Below are 21,874 nucleotides of genomic sequence, written 5' to 3' on the forward strand. Positions count from 1 at the left end.
GCTGCTGTCTCTAAGGAGATCCAAGGTCACCTTCACTTTGACCATCATCTCTTACTCACGCCTCTCCGGGGGCCGGACTTATAGTGTGCACCCTCCCATTTATTCGATAACCACCTCCCCCGCCTTACAAGCAGGTGGGACAGCTACCATGGTCTTAGCCCCCATTTTACAAAGAAGAATTGAAACTTAGAGAAGAGAAAGCCATTTATGAATATTACAAATGAGGAGGTGGAGAGCTGGCACTTGAAACACTTTCAAGGGGCAAGTCCTCTCTCCATCCATGGTCCCCAAAGCTGCAAGATCGCTGCAAGGTGGTTTGGGGCCAGGTGGGTGCGTATCATGAAGGCGTGAGGAAGGGGAGTCCTCAGCAGCAGTCCGAAGGGGGGTACTGGCTGGGACCCAAACTAGCAGAGCCCCATTTCCTGGTCTAGGGCCATACAGACGAGTTGGGGAGGCCGGACACCAGAACCACCAACACATGGTGTCTGGAAGAACCCAGGTGGTAGTCAGGGAGGCCAGAGACAGCATAGGCTCTGGAGTTGGCTTCAGGAGCTCACACTCCAGCTCCCACCAAACCCCTCGTCAGCCGTGTGACCTGCGGCAAGTTACCCCACTTCTCTGTCTCCGGTGTGTCATCAGAAAATGAGGTACTAAATAATACCACTTACCTCGTGGGGATAAAGGATGGAGAGGCTGAAGGAATGAACATAAAATCCGATGTGTGGGAAGGGTTATCACTCAGAGGTACCATAGCTTGGTCCCCCACTGTGGGATCTCCTGTGGCCAGGAGTCTGGGCAAGGGGTTTTGGAGACCCCACGCAGGGATGATCTCTGTGACCCTAGACGCTGACATGGACCTTCAGCCCTCTGGAGGAGACCAAGTACCTGTTCCGAGTGGGGATGTGGGTCTGGGAAGCCGATCTGCCCCCAAACACCAAGCCCCCCGCCACCACCCACTACATGCTCAGGCTGGTGGGCATGGGCATCACCAGCAGCCTCTCCGTGAGTAGGAGAACCCTGGCAGGTGGGGCTGGGGAGCTGCGGGCCAGGGCACAGGTGGGAGGGAAGGCCCCAGGGTGCCCGACTCCAAGAGGGCAAGGGATGGGAGCCATCCAGCCCTCTGGCCCTGTACTCCCTCATCAATTCTCTGAGGCCAGGGGTGGGGAAGCCAGGGCTGTGGCTGGCTGACTCTGGCCCTCAGGTGAAGGAAAAGGAGCTGGAATTCGGGAACGTGCTGGTGAACAGCAAGCAGTCCAGATCGCTGAAGCTTCTGAATGATGGCAACTGCACCCTTTATTACCGCCTGTTCCTGGAGCAGTGCAGCCCTCAGGTCGTGGACAACGGGCCTCTTGGTACTCGAGCCCGGGCCAGGGCTGGGGCCAGGGAGGCAAGCAGGGAGGGACGATGGTTAACCAGATCATGCTTTGGGGGAAGGCAGAGCAGGGCTTAAAACTTGGTGCTTCCACCTTTTAGATGTGTGGCATGGGGTGGGTGACTCTGAGCCTCAGCTGCCTCATCTATAAAATGGGACGATTGCCAGCACCTGCCTCCCAGGGCTTCGAGGCAGAGTGAAGTGCTTAGCAGACGCCAGTGACACAAAACGTGGTTTCCTCTGTCTGCTCTGGGAAGAGGGACTCTGCTCCCTGTTTTCCTGGCTCTGGGCCTGCTCTCTAGCCAGTACTCTGCGCCCAGGGGAGGGTATGTGGAAAGGAGCAGGAGGACTGCTGGCCTCCTGGGACTCCCTGGCCTGCACTGAGGGCTGCTTCTGCCCTTGACCCTACCGGGGTCATCCCTGAGCAGCCCTGCAGCTGGACCGCACAGAGGGGAGCCTGCCACCCCGGTCCCAGGACACTATCTGCTTGACCGCTTGTCCCCACCAGCGCTCCCAGTACTGCTGGAAGATCTGCTATGCTCTCCTCTCGCACAGAGGTACGTGGGCCACCTGAGAGGAAAGGTGGCGGACTGTGTGAGCAGGATCTGGGGTGGGCGGGTGCTGGGGATCCAGACAGTGCCAGCAGGGTGTGCGTTAGCATGCTGGGATGTGCTGGGGTGACTGGTGTGTATGCCTCATAATGACCACATCCGTCCACACAGATGTCCGTGTATGTGTGTGCACATGTGGGAAAAAAAAAAAAAAAAGGCTGATGCGTGTTACCCCATGAATGAATTTTGAAAACGTTACACCAGGTGAAAAAAGCCAATCACCAAAACCCCACATATTGTATGATTTTGTTTATGTGAGATGTCCAGCCAGGACAGGCAACTCTATAGAGACAGAAAGTAGATCAGTGGTGGCTGGGGGATGGTGTCGGGGGAGGGGAACGGGGAGTGACAGCTTTTTGGTACCATGCTTCTTTAGGGGGTGATGGAAATGTTCTAAATTAGATAGTGGTGATGGTGGCACAGCTATGAATATAGGACAAATCTGGATTGTATGGGTTAAAAGTGTTAATTTCATGGTATATAAATTCTACCTCAATAAAGCCGTTAGTGAGAGTCAGTGTGCAAACAAGCGACAACACCCAGTGAGCACCACAATGCACACAGAGCATTTCAGACAATGCCTGACACATAGAAAGTACCAGACGAGGCTTGGCTGTTCTGGAAAGGTCCCAGAGCCTGGGAGATATCCGCTCCTCCTGACAAGGGTCCTGGGAAGGTGGCCAGGGATCCTACATGCTCAGCCTGCATGCTGGGGCCCAGGACAGCAGAGAGGTGAGGCCACTCCTCACGTCCACACCTCTCTCCCCTAGATAACAAGGCTGGGAAGAGGCAGGAGCTGTGTTGCGTCTTCCTGATGGCTGTGTACCCCTTGCTCTCCATCCTGGATGTCTGCCCCGTGGGCAGCGCCAAGGGCATCACCCGAAAACACCTGTGGCGCCTCTTCTCCCTAGACACGCTCAACAGTTACTTGGAGCGTGACCCCACCCCCCAAGAGCTCACCTACAAGGTGCCCACCCGGCACAGGTGAGGTGGGCTCAGGGCGGGGGCAGGGTCTATCTGGGGTGTTCTTGGAGCTCTCTGCCCACACCCTTCCCCCAGCACCAGGACTTATCTATGGAGTGTCTCCCCATCTCCCCCCAAATTCTTTCCATCCCTGGAGTGGCCTGAAGAAGTCAGGGATGGGCTCAAGGTCACAAATGCTAGCCCACCCCAGTCCCCGAGTCCCAGATTCTCCAATTCTCACCGACAGGAAGATGATTGCTTGGCCAGCCATCCGCCCCTGGTGGGGGGTTCCTACTGTCTGCCTCTGTCTCTGAGTCTGAGTCTCTGCTTCACACAGCACAAGCCAGATCCCCACTGTCTTCACCCATCTGAAGCTCGACTTCAACTTCGGGGCGGCGCCAGTGGAGGCCCCACCCTCAGTGGTGCTCCTGGCCCTGAAGAACCACGGAGTGGTGTCCCTGGACTGGTACGGGGGGCTGGGAGGGGGCTGCTGGGGGGGCCCGGGAGGCAGGTGCTGGAGGCCATCTCTGGCTCCAGGTGGACCTAGCTGTCTGGTGCCTGTGAGCAGTGGATCCCCTCCTTCATGGGGTGGGGAGGCCAGTGTGGGATTGGGATCATCCTTCAGTGCTCCAAACCTGTCACTGCCCGAGACGGCCTTAGGCTCAAGAGTGGGAGAGGCTGATGAAGACTGGCATGGTCATCCTAATTGCTTAATGAGTTAGAGGTGTCCTATGGGCTCCTGCTGTGTGCCAGGTACCAATTTATGAGACTTTTCTCCTCCAAGCCTCACACCAACCCCAGGGGGAAAAAAACCTCCTCTGCTGACTTTTGCAGATGGAGGCTAAGGCCACTCATCCATTAGCAGGCAGAGCCGGGTTCAAAGCCAGAGTGGTACCGGTTAGATGGCAAGAAGTCTTCAGAGTGCCTCCATGTCCCAGGCACTGTGCTAGGCAGTGGGGCACCCCCAGTAGAGTTTCAGTCCAGGGAGGCCAAGCCTGTATGGGGCTGAGTGAAGATCTCTGGTGGAGAAGGACAGGGACAGGCTGCCACCGAGCTGGTGTTGGGGAGGAAGACGTGGCTGAGAGAAGTCACGTGGGCTGTGGGAAGGCTGGAGGCCGGCCACAGGGCAGGCTGCGCCTCTATGGTCACAGCAGCCCAGGCCTGGAGCTCTGAGCCTGCCAAGCATGGCCCTTCCTGTGCTTGACTTTCCTCCTGTCGGGGCCCAAACTTGTGCCCAATAAACATCTGTTTCCATGCCAGAGCTTTTTCTTGTTCTTCCTCCCCACCGCTGCCACGCGTCTCGACTTCCTAGTAAATTTCCTTTTGATGACTTCTAACTTTTCTTGCCTAAACGGAAGTGACAAAGAAGTGTACCCACTGGGGTCAGGCTTGAGAGGGATGACCAGGGGCATGGCGGGGGCTGGGGTGGGGTGGGGTGGGGTGTTTCTGCGATCTCAGGAACCTTCCTACCTGAGCAGAGTCTTGGGGTGAGGGCTAAGCTGGAGGGGAAGCAAGCAGTGAGGCTGGCTCCTGTCTGAGAAGGGCCAGGACTATGAGTAGCTGAGGGCTCCTGGCCCTAATGACTTGAAGCTTGGCAGACAGGGCTGCTAGCCAGGTGGGGCAGGCCTGGGGCCCGCCAGAGCTCCAGATCCACCATTCCCTGAGGCTACTGGTGTGGCCAGGAGCCAGGCACTACAGGAAAAGCGGCGTTAGTCCATCCTGGCGCAGAACAGGGTATTTTGGTGGATTATGCATGCAAGTGTGTTTGTGTAGGAGCAAGCCAGCTCACACTCTCTGTGGAGAGAGTCCAGGTGGCTGGAAACCGAGGTGGGAGGAAACCCAGGCAAGGTGCCCACTGAGCTGAGCCCATCCATCAGGAGATCATCTGAGGTTCAGGAAGGCAGTCCGTGCTTCTTCCAGGAGTCCAAGCACAGCGAACCTTCCTTGGAAGGCTTGACTCTCCTAGGTTTTTTGTGTTGTTGTGTTTCCTTTCAATTTCTTAGAAGGCTATTTTTGAAACTTCTAGCTGGTCTTTGCTGAGCTCATAAAAAACAGACTGAAGGTTTTATTCCTGCCAAGATCAGTAAGAAATGGGGAGTGTGGACTTGGCCTGGAGGCAGCTGCAGGCAGGACAGAGTGAGAACCCCAAGAGGGAGGGGGAGCATCGGAGGGAAGAGGAGCCTAGAGTGGCCTTCCCCGCTCTCTCCGGGTCTTCTCCCCCCATGCCTCTGCTCCGGCCCGGGGAGGTGGAAGGCCTTACCAACATCAGATACTCAGGCTAACACCTCCTGGTCCCTGGTCCCTCCTGGTCCCTGCACTCATTAAGTCTTGGCTAAACGTTTACTGGGGGCTTCTAGGCCCAGGCTCCCGACATGGCCCTCAGAATCGAGGTGCCGACAGGTCCAAGCCTGGCCCCCCAAGAGCTGCAGGGGTCTGAGGCAGGGTGATGTGGGCTGAAGAAAGCTACAACTGAGCTAGACCAGCAGCTTAGGGAGAAGACGCAGAGAGGCTGCAGAGAACCTTCCAGACAGGGAGGCCTGGATGGCTCAGTCGGTTAGGCATCTGTCTCTGGCTCCAGTCATGATTCCAGAGCCCTGGGATCAAGTCCCTGTTGGGTTCCCTGCTCGGCTGGAAGCCGGCTTCTCCCTCTGCCTGCTGCTCCTCCTGCTTGTGCTTGCTTTCTCTCTCTCCCTCTGACAAATAAATAAAATCTTTAAATAAAATGGTGGCGGGGGGGTAAGAACCTTCCAGACAGGGGGCCTGGTGTGTACATGAGTAAGAGAAAAAGGCTCAGCCCACCTAGAGTGTTGACAGAGGAGGAGGATGGGGTCCCGGGTGTGACTGGGAAGGCAGACAAGGGCCACGGCATCGGGACCTTTCTCCTAAGAGTGTGGCCTTCTTCCTGAGGGCATGGTGGCGATGAAACGGGGACAGGGGACAAAGACATGATCTGCCTTCGAGACCTGCCACTCTGGTCTAGGGTGTGGGGTGCAGGGAGAGAAATGGCCTCGGAGCCTGAGGCAGGGGAGCCAGCAAGGGGCGCCCCCCACTAAGGGACTGGCAGGGAAAAAGGGGTCAGGATTATTGGGAGGGGGACTGAGCAAGGGCAGCGAGGGAAACAGAGGTGTCGAAACTACCCAGATAACCCCAAAGTAGCAAGATCTCCACTTGTGCCGCTGATCAGTATCCCCTGGATGAAGTGAGGAAGCAGTTTATTCACCTGTCAAAAGACACAAAGCAAGCAACTCTCCGGCTCCCGCTGCATGTCTGCTCCTCTGGGGGTGATGGAGGGTTTGTGGGGGGCTTCCACCCCCAGCCCCTATGCCATCCACATGTGAACACAGCCCAGGGTTACTCTGTTCCCCTTGAATTTTTTTTTACAGTATTGGCACGATGCTGTGCATACTGCTTTCTGTTAGATCATTAACATTTTCACTCAGCATTACGCCCATAACATTCCCTTCAGATCAATACAGATCAGTGCATAAAACTAACTCTTTTTTAAAAGATTTTTTATTGATTCATTTGAGAGAGATTGTGTGTGCAAAAGAGAGAACATGAGCAGGGGTAGGGGGAAGGGAAGTGGGAGAAGCAGACTCCCTGATGAGCAAGGAGTCCGATGCGGGGCTGGATCCCAGGACCCTGAGATCATGACCTGAGTCCAAGGTAGACGCTTACCCCACTCACCCACCCAGGCGCCCCTTAACTCTTTCTCTGTAATATTTGGCATAATATTCTGTAGTATGAATGGCCCTGAAGTTATTAAACTCCTCCGGTATTGGATGACATTAGTTGTTCCCAGTGGGTTTTTCTTTCCCCCACTACAAAGAAAGTTGTAACAAACATCCGTGTGCACGTGTGTGTGTGTGTTGCTGTGCACACGTGTGTCAGCGTGAGCATGTGCACGCATACCTTTATTCCTACAGGTTAGTTCCCCAGGAGAAAATTCCCGAGTCAAAGGGCTCATGCAGTTTTTATTCTAGTAGATGCTGTCAAAATTCCCACAGCAGAAGGTGGTAGCCGTGCCTTCTCTCCTTTCCTGTTTGAAGGTGTCTGTTCTTTCAAAACTTCCAGTGTTGAGTGGAACTGTTTATCACATTCCTTTATTTTATTTTACTTTATTTATTTGACAGAGAGAGACACAGCGAGACAGGGAATACAAGCAGGGGGAGTGGGCGAGGGAGAAGCAGGCTTCCCGCTGAGCAGGGAGCCCAGTGCAGGGCTCGATCCCAGGAACATGACCAGGGAACATGATCAGGGAACATGACCTGAACCGAAGGCAGAAGCCTAATGACTGAGCCACCCAGGCACCCCATGTTTATCACATTTCTGATGTGAAACTATTTTAACACTGATTCAAGGGAGGGGCGCCTGGGTGGCTCAGTGGGTTAAAGCCTCTGCCTTCAACTCAGGTCATGATCTCAGGTCCTGGGATCGAGCCCCGCATCGGGCTCTCTGTTCAGCGGGGAGCCTACTTCCCTCTCTCTCTCTCTCTCTGCCTGCCTCTCTGCCTGCTTGTGTTCTCTCTCTGTGTCAAATAAATAAATAAATTAATTTTTTTAAAAAAAAAGAAAATTCCATTAAAAAAAAAAAAAGACTGATTCAAGGGAGTCTAGGTTTGCGGTTTCCTCCATTCTTTGAGCATTTCCACTTTGACTGCTCCCTGTTCCTGCCATCTGCCCAGTTTGAGGCCAGTTCTCTCTGTGTATCTGCAAGCAGAGGGGTCCTCCTTTTCAGATCATAACTCGGGGACCCCTTCACCTCTCGCTGTGTTAACCAGCTTGAGGGCAGTATGCACTTTCCCACAACATGAGGCATTTGGGGGACATGAATTCTATGCCCAGACTTGCTCTAGATTCGAGAACACCAGCCCTGCTGGGGCATCTGTTCTCCGCCCCAGGCTCACGCTGGCCTAGACACCCTCCCCCTGAACGGAGGGGGGCTGGTATGTGCTGCCGGCATTTGTAGGTGCTTCAAATGGCCCTCCCTAAGGGCTTTGTCACACAACCATCCCCCTGGGCTTAGTGACTAGCTAGCTCAAAGTTCCCCATATACACGGGTTGTCCCCCTTGACTCCTGTCCCTGACAATGGAAGCCCCAGTCTCCACTTTCCACTCCATCACCAAGGACCTGCTGCCATTTCTGGGTTTGGGTTTGGGGTCGTTATGAAGTGAGAGTCCGCTAGAGCCATGTTTTCTCAGCCACGTGTGGGGCAGCTTGCCAAATCGGGTGGGGGAGGGAGGGAGTAGGGGAGGTCTCCTGGGAGGCCTCCATCCACTCCGCCTGCTGTGTAGAGCTCCCACCTCTCTGTTCTAAAAGGCTTGCACACCCTCTTCCAGGGCCTTCCTCTTTCCAAGTGACCAGCAGATTGACCTGGAGTTGTGGGCACAGCAAGCGGAGTTTGACGCCACTGAGCTCCACCAAATGCGTGTGCAGGACAACTGCGTATTCTCCATCAGCCCCAAGGCTGGGAGCCTGAGTTCCGGGCAGGAGCAGGTGGTGGAACTCAAATACAGGTGCTCCTCCCATGCCTGTCCATACTTCCGGTCCTGGAGACCCACCCCACCCCCTGCTTTCCCTGTGCTCCCAGAGTAGCTCCTCCTTGGACTCTGGTGACTCCACCACCAGGGTGCGCACCGCCAAGGGAGGACCCTGTCCAACCACTTGGCAGGGAGGCTTCATGTCTCTCTTGCCCTATCCCAGCTCGGGGGGGTTCCTTCCACACTCTCCCAGGGGCTGGCCCCCTCAAAGCTACAGGCACTTTGCTCTCCTGCGGGTACTGGGGCTCTGTAACTTCAGCCCAGACTCTCCTCCCTTCCAGCCACGTGTTCATTGGCACTGATCGCCTCCCAGTGCTCTTCAAGGTGTCCCACGGCCGGGAGATCCTGGTGAGACCCTCGACCTCATTCTGTCCTGGACACCCGAGAGAGGAGCAGGGAACTGTGCCCCTGGAGACCTAGGGTCCAGAACTTTGGGCTGGGTGCTTCTGTTCCTCCTGGGGAAGGATGCTACTCATGGGCTTTCTATTTCCAGCTAAATTTCATAGGTGTGACAGTGAAGCTGGAGCAAAAGTACGTGCACTTCACCTCCACTAGCCACGAGTTCGTCCCTGTCCCCATTGGCAACACACTGCCCCCAAGGCAGGTGAGTGGTCTACGTTGTCCCAGTTACCAAGAAGCCTAAGCATTGATCTCTGTGTATCTGCATCAGCCCTCTACAGGGTAACAAAGATCTTGCCCTCCAGAAGTCCTCACGCTGAGAGGTGGGGCTACAGGTCAAACACTGAGTTGGGGTAACTGAGAATGATCCAAGATGAGAGGCTTCTGCTTCCTGGTGCCTGGTGCGAAGCCCTTTGCCTCATTCCCATGTTCTCATGCAAAAGCAGGGGGTTCTCTCCCCTAGAACAGGATTCTTTGAACTTCTTTGACCAGGAGTCACACTAATATATTTTGGATAATAATCCCATAATAATCCCATAAGTACAAAACATATACTTAAAACAAAATATCACAAATTAGTATGTACACTACTACATGCAAAGTGTTCAGATGTTTTCCATTTTTACTTTATTCTGTTCCACCTGCTAAATTGCTTTCATGGCCTGCTTACTAATAGGTCTCAGCCCCAGGTTGAAAATTGCTGCTCCAGGAAGGACGTTTTTCTGAAGTGTGAAAAACTAGACTATGAATCCTTGTGAAGCTATAGAATTTTCTTTATCAAGTGGAGGGAACTGGGTTCCTTTGCTCTGAACATGTACACTGGAAATCTCCCAGAGGGGGATGTAGTATTTTCCCAAACTTGTCATGGCTGCGAAATTTCTTTTTTTTAAAACATTTTTTTAAAAGACTTTATTTATTTATTTGAAAGACAGAGATCACAAGCAGGCAGAGAGGCAGGCAGAGAGAGAGGAAGGGAAGCAGGCTCCCCCTGAGAAGACAGCTGGATTCGGGGCTCGATCCCAGGACCCTGGGATCATGACCTGAGCTGAAGGCAGAGGCTTTAACCCACTGAGCCACCCAGGTGCCCCAGCTGTGAAATTTCTAACCATTTAGAAGTCCTTGTATTTCTGAACAGAAGTCTCTGGTCGTCCAGCCTAGAGTCAGAGGAATGGGCTTTCCGGACCTAGGAGACCATCCTTTACCTTACTGGCTTCCTGGAAGCCCCCCTGCCCCCCCAGGCCAAGGCTACAGAGGCCCAGGTCCTTGAAAAGGAAAGCACTGATTGGTGCCCCCTGGAGAGCTTTCCTGAGAGACTAGACCACTTCCCTGTGGGGTCCTGAACATAGACACTGGAAAATGCCCCCAGATCTAGAGCCAGGAGACCCAACCGTGCCTCCAAGCAATCTCCAGAACTGGCCAAGCTTCCTCTTTCATTCATGAGAGGATGATAGACGGTGGCCTGGACCCATGAGAGGACAGCAGAAGTAGAAGTGAACAGATTTAATTTACATTTTGGAGGCAAAATCGTAGGGACTTGCTGGGGCTAGCTTGAGAACGTAGGAGAAAGACAGGGATTGAGCTGTAATGAATTCCTAGTTGGAGCATTTACTGAAAGGAGGTGCACTCCGAGGCAGTAGGGAGGTAGAAATAGGCTTTCTAGTGAAGAGTTGGGTTTTTACCAAATTTGAGATGTCTGTGAGACGATCAGTGGCTGGCAAGGGGGCAGGAAGGGCTTGGGAAGCGGAAGTCGGATACCAGGTGGATACCAGGTCTGAAGCTTGGACGTAGCCCAGGCTAGAGAAATAAAATCAGCATATTCAGGAGTGCATGCTGGGAAAGATGAGGAGACAAGACCTAGGTCCAGATGAACTGTTTGCTCTCTCTGACTTCCATTTTCCTATCCTAAAATGAAGGCTTGGACCAGAAGATCTTGGGTTTCTTCCAGGACATTCTGTGATTCCCACACTTTGGAGTTAGTCCTGGGGGACATCATAGCTTCCTTCCCCTCCCTCCTCTGCCTTTAAGCAGGACTGCCTCTAAGGGCAGACGTGGAAAGTGGCAGCCTCCCGGAGGGTTAGAACGAGAGCCTGAAGGGCTAGAAGGGTGCGTGCATGGACAGTTCTGTAAATCCCCATGCTAGAGACACAAGTGTTAGTGTTGTCTTATACCTTGACAAAAGTAAATGAATAGCAAATAAGGATTACAGATTATCCTAAAATGTCCCAGACTGAAAATGCAGTTACATACTTCTTGGATGATCAGGCCATAATGGAAATCAGAGGTGGTTAGGGGGCTCTGGAGCGGTAAAGTCACATCATGGAGATCAGCCTGTCTTCCCACCTTGGACATAGAATCCCAGGCTCTCTATGCTGCAAACCCTGATCTGGTGTGGAAACTTCATTATTCCTGCCCCCCTTGCAGATTTATGAACTGTATAATGGTGGCTCGGTGCCTGTGACATACGAGATCCAGACCAACATCCTGTCGCAGGTTCAGGAAAAAAATTTCGATCACCCCGTCTTCTGCTGCCTCAATCCCCATGGAGAGATCCAGCCGGGCACAACTGCTCAGGTCTTGTGGATCTTCTCCCCTATTGAGGCCAAGACCTACATGGTGAGCCACAGCCTGGGCTGAGGAAGGGCGGGGGTTGGTGTTGGCTTCCCTCAGCAAGCCTTGCTCTGACCAGTCCCTTCCCCACCCTCCTAACTTCCTAGGTAGATGTACCCATACATATCCTGGGATGGAACTCAGCCATCATCCGCTTCCAGGGAGTGGGCTATGACCCCCAGGTCATGGGGGACACAGCCCCATTCCACAACATCTCCTCTTGGGACGACCACTCCATACATTCCAGGCTGATGGTTCCTGGACAGGTAGGGGTAGGGAGGTGGAAGGCCTGAGGCCTAGGAGGGGCCTGAGGGGCCCCCCGGGGCCAGGGCAGAGGGAAGTTGGGAAGGAAATGTGATAGAGGTGATAAGGGAGGGATACAGAAGTAAAGCCTGGAACTTGACCTCATCAAGCAGGCAGGACTGGCTCCATGAGAGGCTTACCCTGCCCCCTAGTGCCCACAGGTGTTCCTGCTCAAGTCACTCTGGGAATTGGGATGGGGATTTTGGAAGGGATAGAAGGAAGCTCTCCCATTTTAGGGCTGTAAAGTATTATCTTCACACAGAACAGTCCCTCCCTGGACCTAGATGGATTTTGCCATAAAATATCTAGGGTCAATAACCCCATCTTTAGTTCAAACACACCCCACTGTTGGGACGTCTGACCCATTCATTCATCCACCCAGCTGTCCATCTCCTCCCACTGGCCCACATGCTCATGTTTTTTAAAGATTTTATTTATTTATTTGACAGAGAGAGATCACAAGGAGGCAGAGAGGCAGGCAGAGAGAGAGAGAAAGGGAAGCATGCTCCCTGTCAAGCAGAGAGCCTGATGCGGGACTCGATCCCAGGACCCTGAGATCATCACCAAAAGCCAAAAGCAGAATCTTAACCCACTGAGCCACCCAGGCTCCCCCCACATGCTCATTTACTCATCCACCCAACCATCTGCTCACTCACTTCTCCATCCATCCTTCCGTACAGCCACCCAGTTGCTATACACCTATACATTGGCCTGTCCAGCTTTCCACTCCTACCCTCTCTGGACTCTAACTGCATGACGAGCACTTTGGAGGCCCTGAGGACACAAAGAAGAGCCAGACAAAGTCCCAGCCCTGGAGACATTCAGGGTCTGGACAGAGAGGAAGTGTCCCTCCCATGTGACCTCAGGCTTTCCAGAGCCCCTACTGTTCTGTTCCCATTGACAATGCCAACTGCTGATCTCCCCCCACACACCATTAATCTACAAGCATTCTTCAGGGATTCAAATTATGGTGGCTTTAGTTCTCTAAGCAAATTCTGATTTCTCAGCCCTCCCAAGCCTATTTTAATGGTCAAAAGCATAAGCTTTAGGGTGAGACTGTCTGGGTTTATCCCCACTGTGCCTATAAGAGACCTTTGGACAAATTCTTTATGCTCTCTAAACCTTAGCAGCACTGGCTGTAAAGTGGGGCGACAATAATACGTGTATCACAGGGGCATGGTGAGGATCAAATGCCTGTGAACTGCCTACCCTGACGCTTGCCGAAGGCACTCGGTAACTTCACCTCCCCAAGTGGCTGTTGTGTTGTCTCCACAAACAGAACGTCTTCCTGTCCCAGTCCCATATCTCCCTGGGAAACATACCTGTGCAGAGCAAGTGCAGCCGCCTGCTGTTCCTCAACAACATCTCCAAGAGTGAGACAATTGACTTTGAGTGGCAGCTGCAGCCTCTAGAGTTTGGGGAGGTGAGAGTCCCATATTTCCAGAGAATCAGAACCTCTAGCAGGACTCCAGGCCCACCTTATTCCACCCCATCCTGTCCCATCTTGTCTTATTTCACCCCACCTAGCCCCTCCCCTCCCCATCCCATACCACCCCGTCCTGCCCACCCCATTTCATCCCACTCTATCCCATCCCTGTGAAGCTCCAGAGACCCCTTCCCCCAAACAAACAGGTGTCTGTGAGTCCCATGACAGGAAAGGTGGCTCCTGAAGAGACGATTCCCTTTGTGGTGACCCTGAAGGCCTCAGTGCATGCCAGCTTCTACAGCACGGACCTGGTGTGCAAGGTAGGACCAGCATCAGAAAGAAGCCGGGATGGAGCATAGCTCCCGGTACTGGGATGTGGTGTTGGGGGTGGTGGTGGTCTATGAGATCCCCAGACCTTTACTGAAAGGCAGGGGCCAGCCCCTGGAAGAGTGAGGGGTCCACAGCACACAGGTCCTCCAGACCTTGGCCTTCTCCCTCCTTGTCCTGGGCTACAGGTGTACCGACAGAAACTCCTAAACCAATACCGTAAGGAACTACAGGAGTGGAAGGACGAAGAAATACGGCAGGAAGTGGAGTTCACCATCACAGATAGGAAAGGGAAGGTGAGTGGGCCTTGAACATCACAGATCTTTCTGATTGGCCTTACCAGAGGGGAGAGAGGTGGGGGTGTGAGGTGGTCCTACATGCAAAACTGGCAAGCCTGTCCTAGATCAGCTTGCTTCCATTAGCAGAGCATCTCCCCAAGAGACGCTGTTCTGTACACAGAAGACTGGCTGACCATTCCCAGCCTCGTGTAGCCAGTGTTTAATGGGTGCCTGCTAAGTGCTAGGCACCGGGGAGCCAAAGGAGGCAAGACAGCTCACCTTCTGATGGAAAACGGTGTGGGACAGTGGTTTCAGAGGCAGACTCTGGAGACAAGTTGCCCAGTTTCTATTCTTGGCTTTGAAGATTTCTAGTTCTGAGATCTTGGTCAAGTCACTTATTGTCTCTGTTCCCTTAACTATAAAATAGGGGTAATGTGTCATCTGGGATTGAGTTCAAAATAATCCAGGAGTGCCTGATGGCGCAGTCAGGGAATGTCCGATTCTTGATTTCAGCTCAGGTCATGATCTCAGGCTCTGCCCTCAGCAGGGAGTGGGGTTGAGATTCTCTCCCTCTGCCTCTGCCCCTCCCCCAACTCACTCGTGTATGCGCAGGTGCTCTCTCAAATAAATAAATCTTTTTTTTTAACTTATTTATTTGACAGAGAGAGATCACAAGTAGGCAGAGAGGCAGACAGGGGGTGGGCTGGAGGCAGGCCCCCCACTGAGCAGAGATCCCGACACAGGGATCGATCCCAGGACCCTGGGATCATGACCTGAGCCAAGCCGAAGGTAGAGGCTTTAACCCACTGAGCTACCCAGGTGCCCCTAAATAAACAAATCTTAAACAAAAATCCAGAAGTGGGGCACAGATGAGACAAGACTGGCCGTGACCTGCTGATTGTTGAAGCTGGGTGGACTCTTGGTACATTCTCTCTACTTTCCAATGCATTTGAAATTTTCCATATTAAGAAGGTTAAAAATAAAAGTTTAAAAAATATTTTGAATGCAAGTAAAATAGTGTCCGCTTCGCAGCACTGTTGTGAGGATCGAATGAGTTAAAGCCTGTGAAGTGCCTACAACAGTGCCTGGTACCCAGGAAACACGCACTAAGCAGGCTATTCCTATCTGTAGGGGAGCCGGAGAGTAAAGGTGAGACCACACAGCCCTCTTGGTTCCTCCCCCAGCTTCCCAGCCTCCCTGGGCTGCTATTCTTTTTTTAATTTTTTTTTTTAAGATTTTATTTATCCATTTGACAGAGATCACAAATAGGCAGAGAGGCAGGCGGGGGGGGGGGCAGGCTCCCCGATGAGCAGAGAGCCCGATGAGTGCTCCATCCCAGGACCCTGGGATCATGACCTGAGCTGAAGGCAGAGGCTTTAACCTACCGAGCCACCCAGGCGCCCCTGGGCTGCTATTCTTGCACCTTGCTCACCTCTGTCCTCACCACACTCAGCCCCCAGGGAGGCTCTGCTCCCCTCTGAAGCTCTGGCCCAACTATGAGGGCACAACCTCCTGTCTGGAGGGTGTGGGAGAAGGGATTTCTGGATTAAATCTTAATAAAGGAGAGAATTTCCTTATCGCACTGAACTGCAAAGTTCCGAGGCACAAGGACAAGCACCCTTGGTACAGTCTGCGTATATTTGCTCACACCTCCTTTTTTCCTTCAGCTGGGTGATCTGATTTTCCTTGTCTGCGGGCAGCACTTCCCTAAGGAAGGTCCTGGAAGGAGGTGTGGCTGGGAGGTGGGGGAGATCAGGAGGGCAGCAGGTCCTGGCATTGGCTGCTGGCACCTCCCCACCCCCCACCTCGTGGGTTGGCAGAAAGGGTAAGAAGAGGGAAGCCCCTCTTCTTATACCCTAAGTACGGGTCTCTTTGCTTCCATAGAGAGAAGAATATTGTAGAGCCTGTGTCCCTAAGAGGAAGTACAAGGTGAGCTCATATGCCCCGTCTCCTTGGGATAAATTGAGCAGTCCTTTCTTTTTTTTTTTTTTTTTTCTTTTTTTTTTTTTTTAAGATTTTATTTATTTATTTGACAGAGAGAGAGATCACAAGTAGGCAGAGAGGCAGGCAGAGGGGGGGGGGTGGGAAGGAAGCAGGCTCCCTGCTGAGCAAAGAGCCTGATGCAGGGCTGGATCCCAGGACCTTGGGATCATGACCTGAGCTGAAGGCAGAGGCTTTAACCCACTGAGCCACCCAGGTGCCCCTTTCTTGCTCCCAGAGATACTCCCAACTGCTGGCCCAGCCTCCTGGAAGGGAGGGATGGAAGTGCCAATGGGTGGGGTCACACTTCGATTTGGCTCCAAAGGCCTGGTTGGGGGGCTAGAGATCCATCGGTGAGGGAGTGACATTCCCAAATCCTTGTCATCCACGTCTCTCCCTTTCCAAAGACGCTGCCCCCCATCAAGAGTCAGCAGCCTCTCAACCGGCCTGTCAGCTGGAAACTTAAGATCCCAAAGAAGAAGATATTGTGGCCCCGTCCCCAGCCGCCCTCGCCAGGCATGCTGTGCTTGAGCCTCACGGCCCGTGCTCATGCCCCCGACGACTTCCTGGCCAACTGCTCTGGCTTTCCCCAGCACTTCCTGCACCGGTGAATTCTCAGGCAGGGAGGGGGTTTCTGCTGCTTGGGAACCCACCTGGGCTTCTTGCCCTTCCTCCTTCCTTACCTTTCCAACTTGGAGCCTCTCCAGGTCCTGTGCTGACCCTGGGGTTTGGGCTTTGGTCCCCATATGCCATAGCATTACATTTGGGCCAAAGCGGTGGGCTGTCCCAAGCTCATCTATGTTCTGACTGGATGGCCACCGCCACTGCTCATGACACCCCCCACCCAGCATGGTGGCTTTCCCAGGCCACTCAGAATGTCATGGCCTGCTCCAGGGAGCTGCCAAAGAGGAAATACCACAAGGAGGAAAAGTTGGAGTCTTCTGAGGAAGAAGCCCAAGACAAGTGGGCCCCCATCTCCAAGCAGGAGAAACAGCTCCTGATCGACTGTCTCACCACCATCATCAGGTGATCTCACCAGCTTGGCCAGCCAGCTCTGTGTCCACCCATGGCCCCTGAAGTCCCAGCCCTTCCTTTCCTGAAAAATAGAACTTCCCCACAAGATCCTTCTACTGGTGGCCCCAGGCCCTGCAGGATGGGGCAGCTCTAATGGAGCTTGCTAGAAGGATCCTCAGGGCTGGATCCTGAGTTCTGTCCTGTCCAGATAAGGTCTGAGCCAGTTCACTGTCTCCCTGGGGTTCTTGTCCCTTATCTGCCTAACTCTGACCTCCTGGCTCTGCCTCTAAGATCCCATGGAGCTCAGAGATGCCTTCCTCCAAAGGAGGGGTGGGCGGGGCAACTGACTCAGGGCTGGCCTCCCCCACCAATCACCCATTTGTAGACACAGAAGTCAGGAACTGCCCCTTGAGGCTTGGCTCTGAAGCCAGAGCCCCACAGGGGGTGTAAAGTCCCCCTGGCAAGCCATCTTGGGGAGGACCTCCTCCTCCTGCCTTCCACACAGGGGTCTGCTAGAAGACAAGATATTCCATGAAGCCGTGGACCAAAGCCTGGTGGAGAAGATGCCTTACTTCTGCCAGTTCTGGAATGAGCAGTCCGCCAAGATCACAGCCCAGAGCAACACCCTGCAGTTAGCACCTGTCCTGTCTCCATCCTCCAGCAGCTGGGAGGCCAGCAGAGACAAGGAGTCCGAGGAGGACAAACTGAGGCGGGACAAGAAAGTGGGGGAAGAGGAGGAGGAGAGTGGAGAGGAAGAGGAGGAGCTGGACGAGGAAGAGGAGGAAGAAGAGGAGATAGAGGAGGAGGAGACAGGCAAGGGGGAGCAGGAGGAGGAGGCGAAGGAAGAGAAGTCGTCCTGGACGGAGACTGAGCCCACACTGCAGCCCACATCCCAGGAGTCCCTGAAATGGCAGTGGCAGCAGCAGCTGAAGGTCATGGTGAAGGAGGAACAAGAGCAGGATGAGAAGGAGACCATCAGCCGGTGAGCAGCCAGACCTGGCTGAGGGTTCACAAGGCAGGTGTGTGCAGAAGGATCCCAGGAGGCCGTGGTGCGCTGGGAGCCAGCCTCTGTCTGGATGCAAGGCTCTTCCCAGCTCAGCGTTCAGTGACATCCCGCTGGTACCTTAAGGCCTTCAGCGAGGTATTTACAGAATGCCGATCTGGGCTTTAGTTATTCCCTCCCAGACCCGGCTATTAAACCGTTTTCTAGCACACCACTTCCAGGGCATAGTTGAATGGTTTTCTAGAGCCAGGAGGGAATTGCCAGCTTTTCCTGGAGGGACTTTGCCTGGGGCTGCTCTGTGGCCCTTCCTGTCTGCTTTGGGATCCCTTAGGCCCTACCCAGTCCCTTGGGCACCTCCTCACAGGTTGATGCCTCTCCCCGGGACCTGGCTCTGAGATGGGACCGACAACTGCCTGGGTTCCCAGCCCACCACTTGTTCCAGCGGCAGGATGTTTGGCCACTTGGTCCCTTTGAGCCACAGTTAGAGCGTCTGTAGAGTTGGAACAAGGATGCCTTATAGTGCTGGGCGGGCGGGGAGTGGGATGAGAATCCACGTAGACTGAGCCCAGGGCACACACGGCACAGCACGGAAGAGGCCCGCGGAGAACACGAGCGCCGTCGATGGCGGTGCTGACACCCGCGTCCTGCCCCCATCCCCGCCCCGCAGGCTCCCAGCGTTCGCCAACCTGCAGGAGGCGCTGCTGGAGAACATGATCCAGAACATCCTGGTGGAGGCGAGCCGCGGGGAGGTGGTGCTCACCTCGCGGCCGCGCGTCATCGCCCTGCCGCCGCTCAGCCCTTCCAGGTGTGGGCGCCGACTGTGCCGGAGGGGCGCGAGGGCCGCGAGGGGCGGCAGGGGCAGGTAGGCTCGGCCCGAAGGCTCTCTCCTACCTCCCTCTGGGGCTTTCTGTCTTCCAGGATTGAGACTCCCGACTTGCTTTCGGCGGCGCCCCTTGGGCTGCAGCAGGCCGAGGTGTCCCGCCTGGTGGTGCCGCCCCCTAGCGACTCTTTGAGGATGCCACACCCCAGCCCCGCCGACTTGCGGCCCTCCGTGCCCCCCTCTCCACTGCCCGGCCACTAAAGCATATAGCCTTCTGTATCTGCCTTCACTTTATTTACCCGACGCAGAAGGAATTCTCGAGCGCGCTCTGGGAGGGACAGATGGTTGGAGTGGCTGAGGTGGATTGCGGCGACTCGTTGCAGACTTGAGGGTGGGGAGGTTGCTTCTCTCCACTCCGCAGCATAGCCGGGCCAGAGTTCTGGCCGCTCGCTGCTGGGCGCTGGACGGGGTTTGGCCAGTGGAGGGCGCTTCGGGCGGGCCTAATTAGCCTTTGCTGCGCATTGCCTGGGGGACAGAAACTGAGCGCCAGGCGGTATCCGCGCAGCAGGTGGCTGTAAGGCGAGGTGACCACCCCTCCCCTTTCCCTGTTGCTTCTGCTCCTGGGCTCGGCCCCCTCCACCACCGGCCTTTTCTCAGTATCTGTCTGGCTCCGGGGACTGAGCTAAGAGGCTGAGAAGGAAGGGAAACCGAGGCACATCGCAGAGCGCTAAGAGCTACCCTTTGGGATGCGGGCTGAGGTCACAGCTAGACAGTGGCCCACAGGCCCTACTAAGCGACTCCCATCGCGAATCTGAATCCCCAGCCCAGGTGATGTCCCACCCTCCCTAGGATACCCACCTCGCGCTCCCCCTAACCTCCCCCCGGCGGCCTCTGTCCTCAGCTCCTCCCCCGCCTTCCAGGCAGGTGGGTGGAAAAGTGACATCTGGTGTTGTTCCAGAGGCGCCCAGGTCCCCGACACCCCCCCTTCCACCCCGCGGCCAAGGCCTCGGAAGAGCTCCTGCCCCAGAGCCCAGGCGGGGGCGGGGAGGGGGAAGGGGTGCTCCGCCTCCTCTGAGTCAATATTTGCTCCAAGCAAACGGGCGCCCGGACAGGTGTGAGCGTGTGTGCGTGCGTGTGTGTGTGGGGGGGGGGGGGGCGGGGACTGAACAGGCCGTATAAGAGTGCGCGGAGCCCAGGCTCCCGCACAAGCTCCGGGGAGTAGGCTGGGGACCAAACCAAGCAGGGCCCGGCCAGGTGAAGGGTGGCCAGGAAGGGAGGAAGGGAGGGGCTGACCAGGTGCGCACCTGCGGTGCCGCCTCGGCCGGCTACGTGTCAGCCGCAGACGCGCGCAGGTGAGGGCGGCGGCCAGCGGCGCGCGCGGTGTGGCACTGCGTTCGCAGAAGACCAGGACCTGGAGATCGCCCACGGCCTCAGCCAGGCCCCCGGCCTTCCGCTCCGGCCCCGCGACGAGCCCCTCGCACAAACCGGACCTGAGCGTTTTGTTCGTTCGGCTCGCGTGAGGCAGGGGTGGCCTCTCAGCACCCGCCCGGGGGCCGGGCCCGACCGCCACGCAGGCACCTGCCGCCACCGCCGCCGCCATACGGGTCGGAGAGGCCGCGCGCCGCTCCCAGAGGAGATCCGGCTCCCATCCGGCCCGCCCTCCCTGCCTTGTCCTGCCTGAAACTCATGGGCTGCCCGGCTTGGTTCGGGTCATTTGGGCCAGCCTAGCAGGCTCCACCGGGTGGCATAAGGGGCTGTGGCAGGAACAGGAGCCCTTCCGGAGGTGGAAACCCAGCTTCTAGTCCCGCTCTGTCCCAGCGACTTCTATGGCCTTGGGCAAGTCATTTCCCAGCCTCTCTCGCGGTTTTCCCCTTTGCTCCATGAGAGCCCCGCAAATCCTGATTTCTGGCTTCTAGCAATAATTCTGAGCCACCCGACCTGGGAAGCTGGAGGCCCTCAAGGGGTTGGAGCAGTAGCTGTGAGTTGTGGAAAATCTGGGTTGGGGGTACTATGGCCAGGTGAAGATCAAGTGTGCTTCTCCAGATCTGTTTGGGGCTGACATCCCAAGGGTTCACTCCCTGCCATCTCCCTGGCCCCTCTGTCTTCCCGTGTGGGAGACACACAGACAGACTGATTGAAAAGGACACACTCAGGGTCCAGTAGCCCTTGCCAGATGGGGTCCCCAGGGAAAGCAGCACACCCCCTTTCCCAAACTCCATAATCCCGAGGCTGCCTGTTTCAGGTAGCTACAGATGGGGTGAGAGTGGGTGTGAAGGGCCCTCTTCTTAGGCAGGAGAACCCAAACATGAGACAGATCGGCCACCTTGTGCAGGGATTCCAAAGGCTAAGATCTGACATGGGGGAGGGAGTGGAGACTGCCCTAGATCCTGGCCTCCTGCCTCCAGAGTCTAGAACTGAGGGTTCCCCATGCAGCCTGAGGCCAGTCTGAGCCCTTAGCTGAGTCTCTGTCCTTTGACTCTGGTGTCCTCCAGTCCTCCTCCCCCAAATGGATGGTGATGCTGGTCTAGCCCCAGAGAGGAGCTAGTTGTAGTTGGCAAGTGGAGGAAAGCCTCAGCAGTGAGAAGCTACAGTTTCCCCTTAAGGTGAGGAAGCATCATGGGGTAGGGACTCTACCACTACACACCCAGGCAGGGGTCACCCCCCTCCCGGGGGGGGGGGCGGAGAGAGAACGAGGGTTGGGTTGAGAGTCACTGGTCCCTTCCAGCTCCATCTTGGATGTTCCTGGAGGTACTGGCCTGTCCCTTCTACCCCATCAGCCCCAGCCTCCTACCCGCAGGCAGGCTCCAAGGGATCTGCTGAGTCCTCCCTGCAGAGAAAGGGAGGAGGAGGGGGTGAGATGGCTTGACAGATTCCAGACTGTTCTGGGAGGGGGCGGACCTCAGCAGCCCTGGAGAGGGAGGCATCAATTTCCCCAGGCTGGGGTGTGTGCAGCCCCCTTCCTGCCCTCCCTGACCAGGCTTCTGTCCTGGACCTAGCCCTCTGCTGCTTTCCTCTGGTACTGAATGATTTGCCTGTCCGGGGTTGGGCCTGCCCCCCCTACCCCCCCCCACCCCCCCCACCCCGCACATCTTCCCTGTGTCTGTGGGGCTTCCTCTTTTCTCCCTAATTGTGGAAGGGGGCTGGAGCTCTCCACCTCTGGCTGGGATTTCAGATCTTGGGGTGCACAATGAAGAGATCTCCCCCATGAAATGATCCTCATCTGCACAGTCA

At 55.4% G+C, this 21,874-nt stretch overlaps 1 protein-coding gene across 6 annotated transcripts in view; it reads left to right on the forward strand.

Moving 5' to 3' along the window:
- Positions 1–18,922, forward strand: part of CFAP65 (cilia and flagella associated protein 65) — a 36,178-nt gene extending 17,256 nt beyond the window's left edge. For 5 of the 6 annotated variants that reach the window (XM_059168018.1, XM_059168016.1, XM_059168017.1 and 2 more), the window contains 19 exons: positions 844–1,002; positions 1,202–1,352; positions 1,801–1,929; positions 2,754–2,967; positions 3,284–3,412; positions 8,286–8,462; positions 8,768–8,834; positions 8,980–9,090; positions 11,307–11,498; positions 11,600–11,758; positions 13,075–13,218; positions 13,428–13,541; positions 13,737–13,844; positions 15,711–15,755; positions 16,214–16,413; positions 16,701–16,832; positions 17,326–17,802; positions 18,491–18,628; positions 18,742–18,922. In XM_059168018.1, coding sequence (XP_059024001.1) covers positions 844–1,002; positions 1,202–1,352; positions 1,801–1,929; positions 2,754–2,967; positions 3,284–3,412; positions 8,286–8,462; positions 8,768–8,834; positions 8,980–9,090; positions 11,307–11,498; positions 11,600–11,758; positions 13,075–13,218; positions 13,428–13,541; positions 13,737–13,844; positions 15,711–15,755; positions 16,214–16,413; positions 16,701–16,832; positions 17,326–17,802; positions 18,491–18,628; positions 18,742–18,904 — 3,009 coding nt within the window. In that variant the 3' untranslated portion in view covers positions 18,905–18,922. Of the gene's footprint in view, positions 1–843; positions 1,003–1,201; positions 1,353–1,800; positions 1,930–2,753; positions 2,968–3,283; positions 3,413–8,285; positions 8,463–8,767; positions 8,835–8,979; positions 9,091–11,306; positions 11,499–11,599; positions 11,759–13,074; positions 13,219–13,427; positions 13,542–13,736; positions 13,845–15,710; positions 15,756–16,213; positions 16,414–16,700; positions 16,833–17,325; positions 17,840–18,490; positions 18,629–18,741 lie in introns of those variants that run through there. The other variant, XM_059168020.1, reaches the window with a different exon arrangement.
- The last annotated feature ends 2,952 nt before the right edge of the window (positions 18,923–21,874 follow it).

Source organism: Mustela lutreola, chromosome 3 (genome assembly GCF_030435805.1).
Source record: "Mustela lutreola isolate mMusLut2 chromosome 3, mMusLut2.pri, whole genome shotgun sequence".
In the NCBI taxonomy this organism is placed as follows: domain Eukaryota; kingdom Metazoa; phylum Chordata; class Mammalia; order Carnivora; family Mustelidae; genus Mustela; species Mustela lutreola.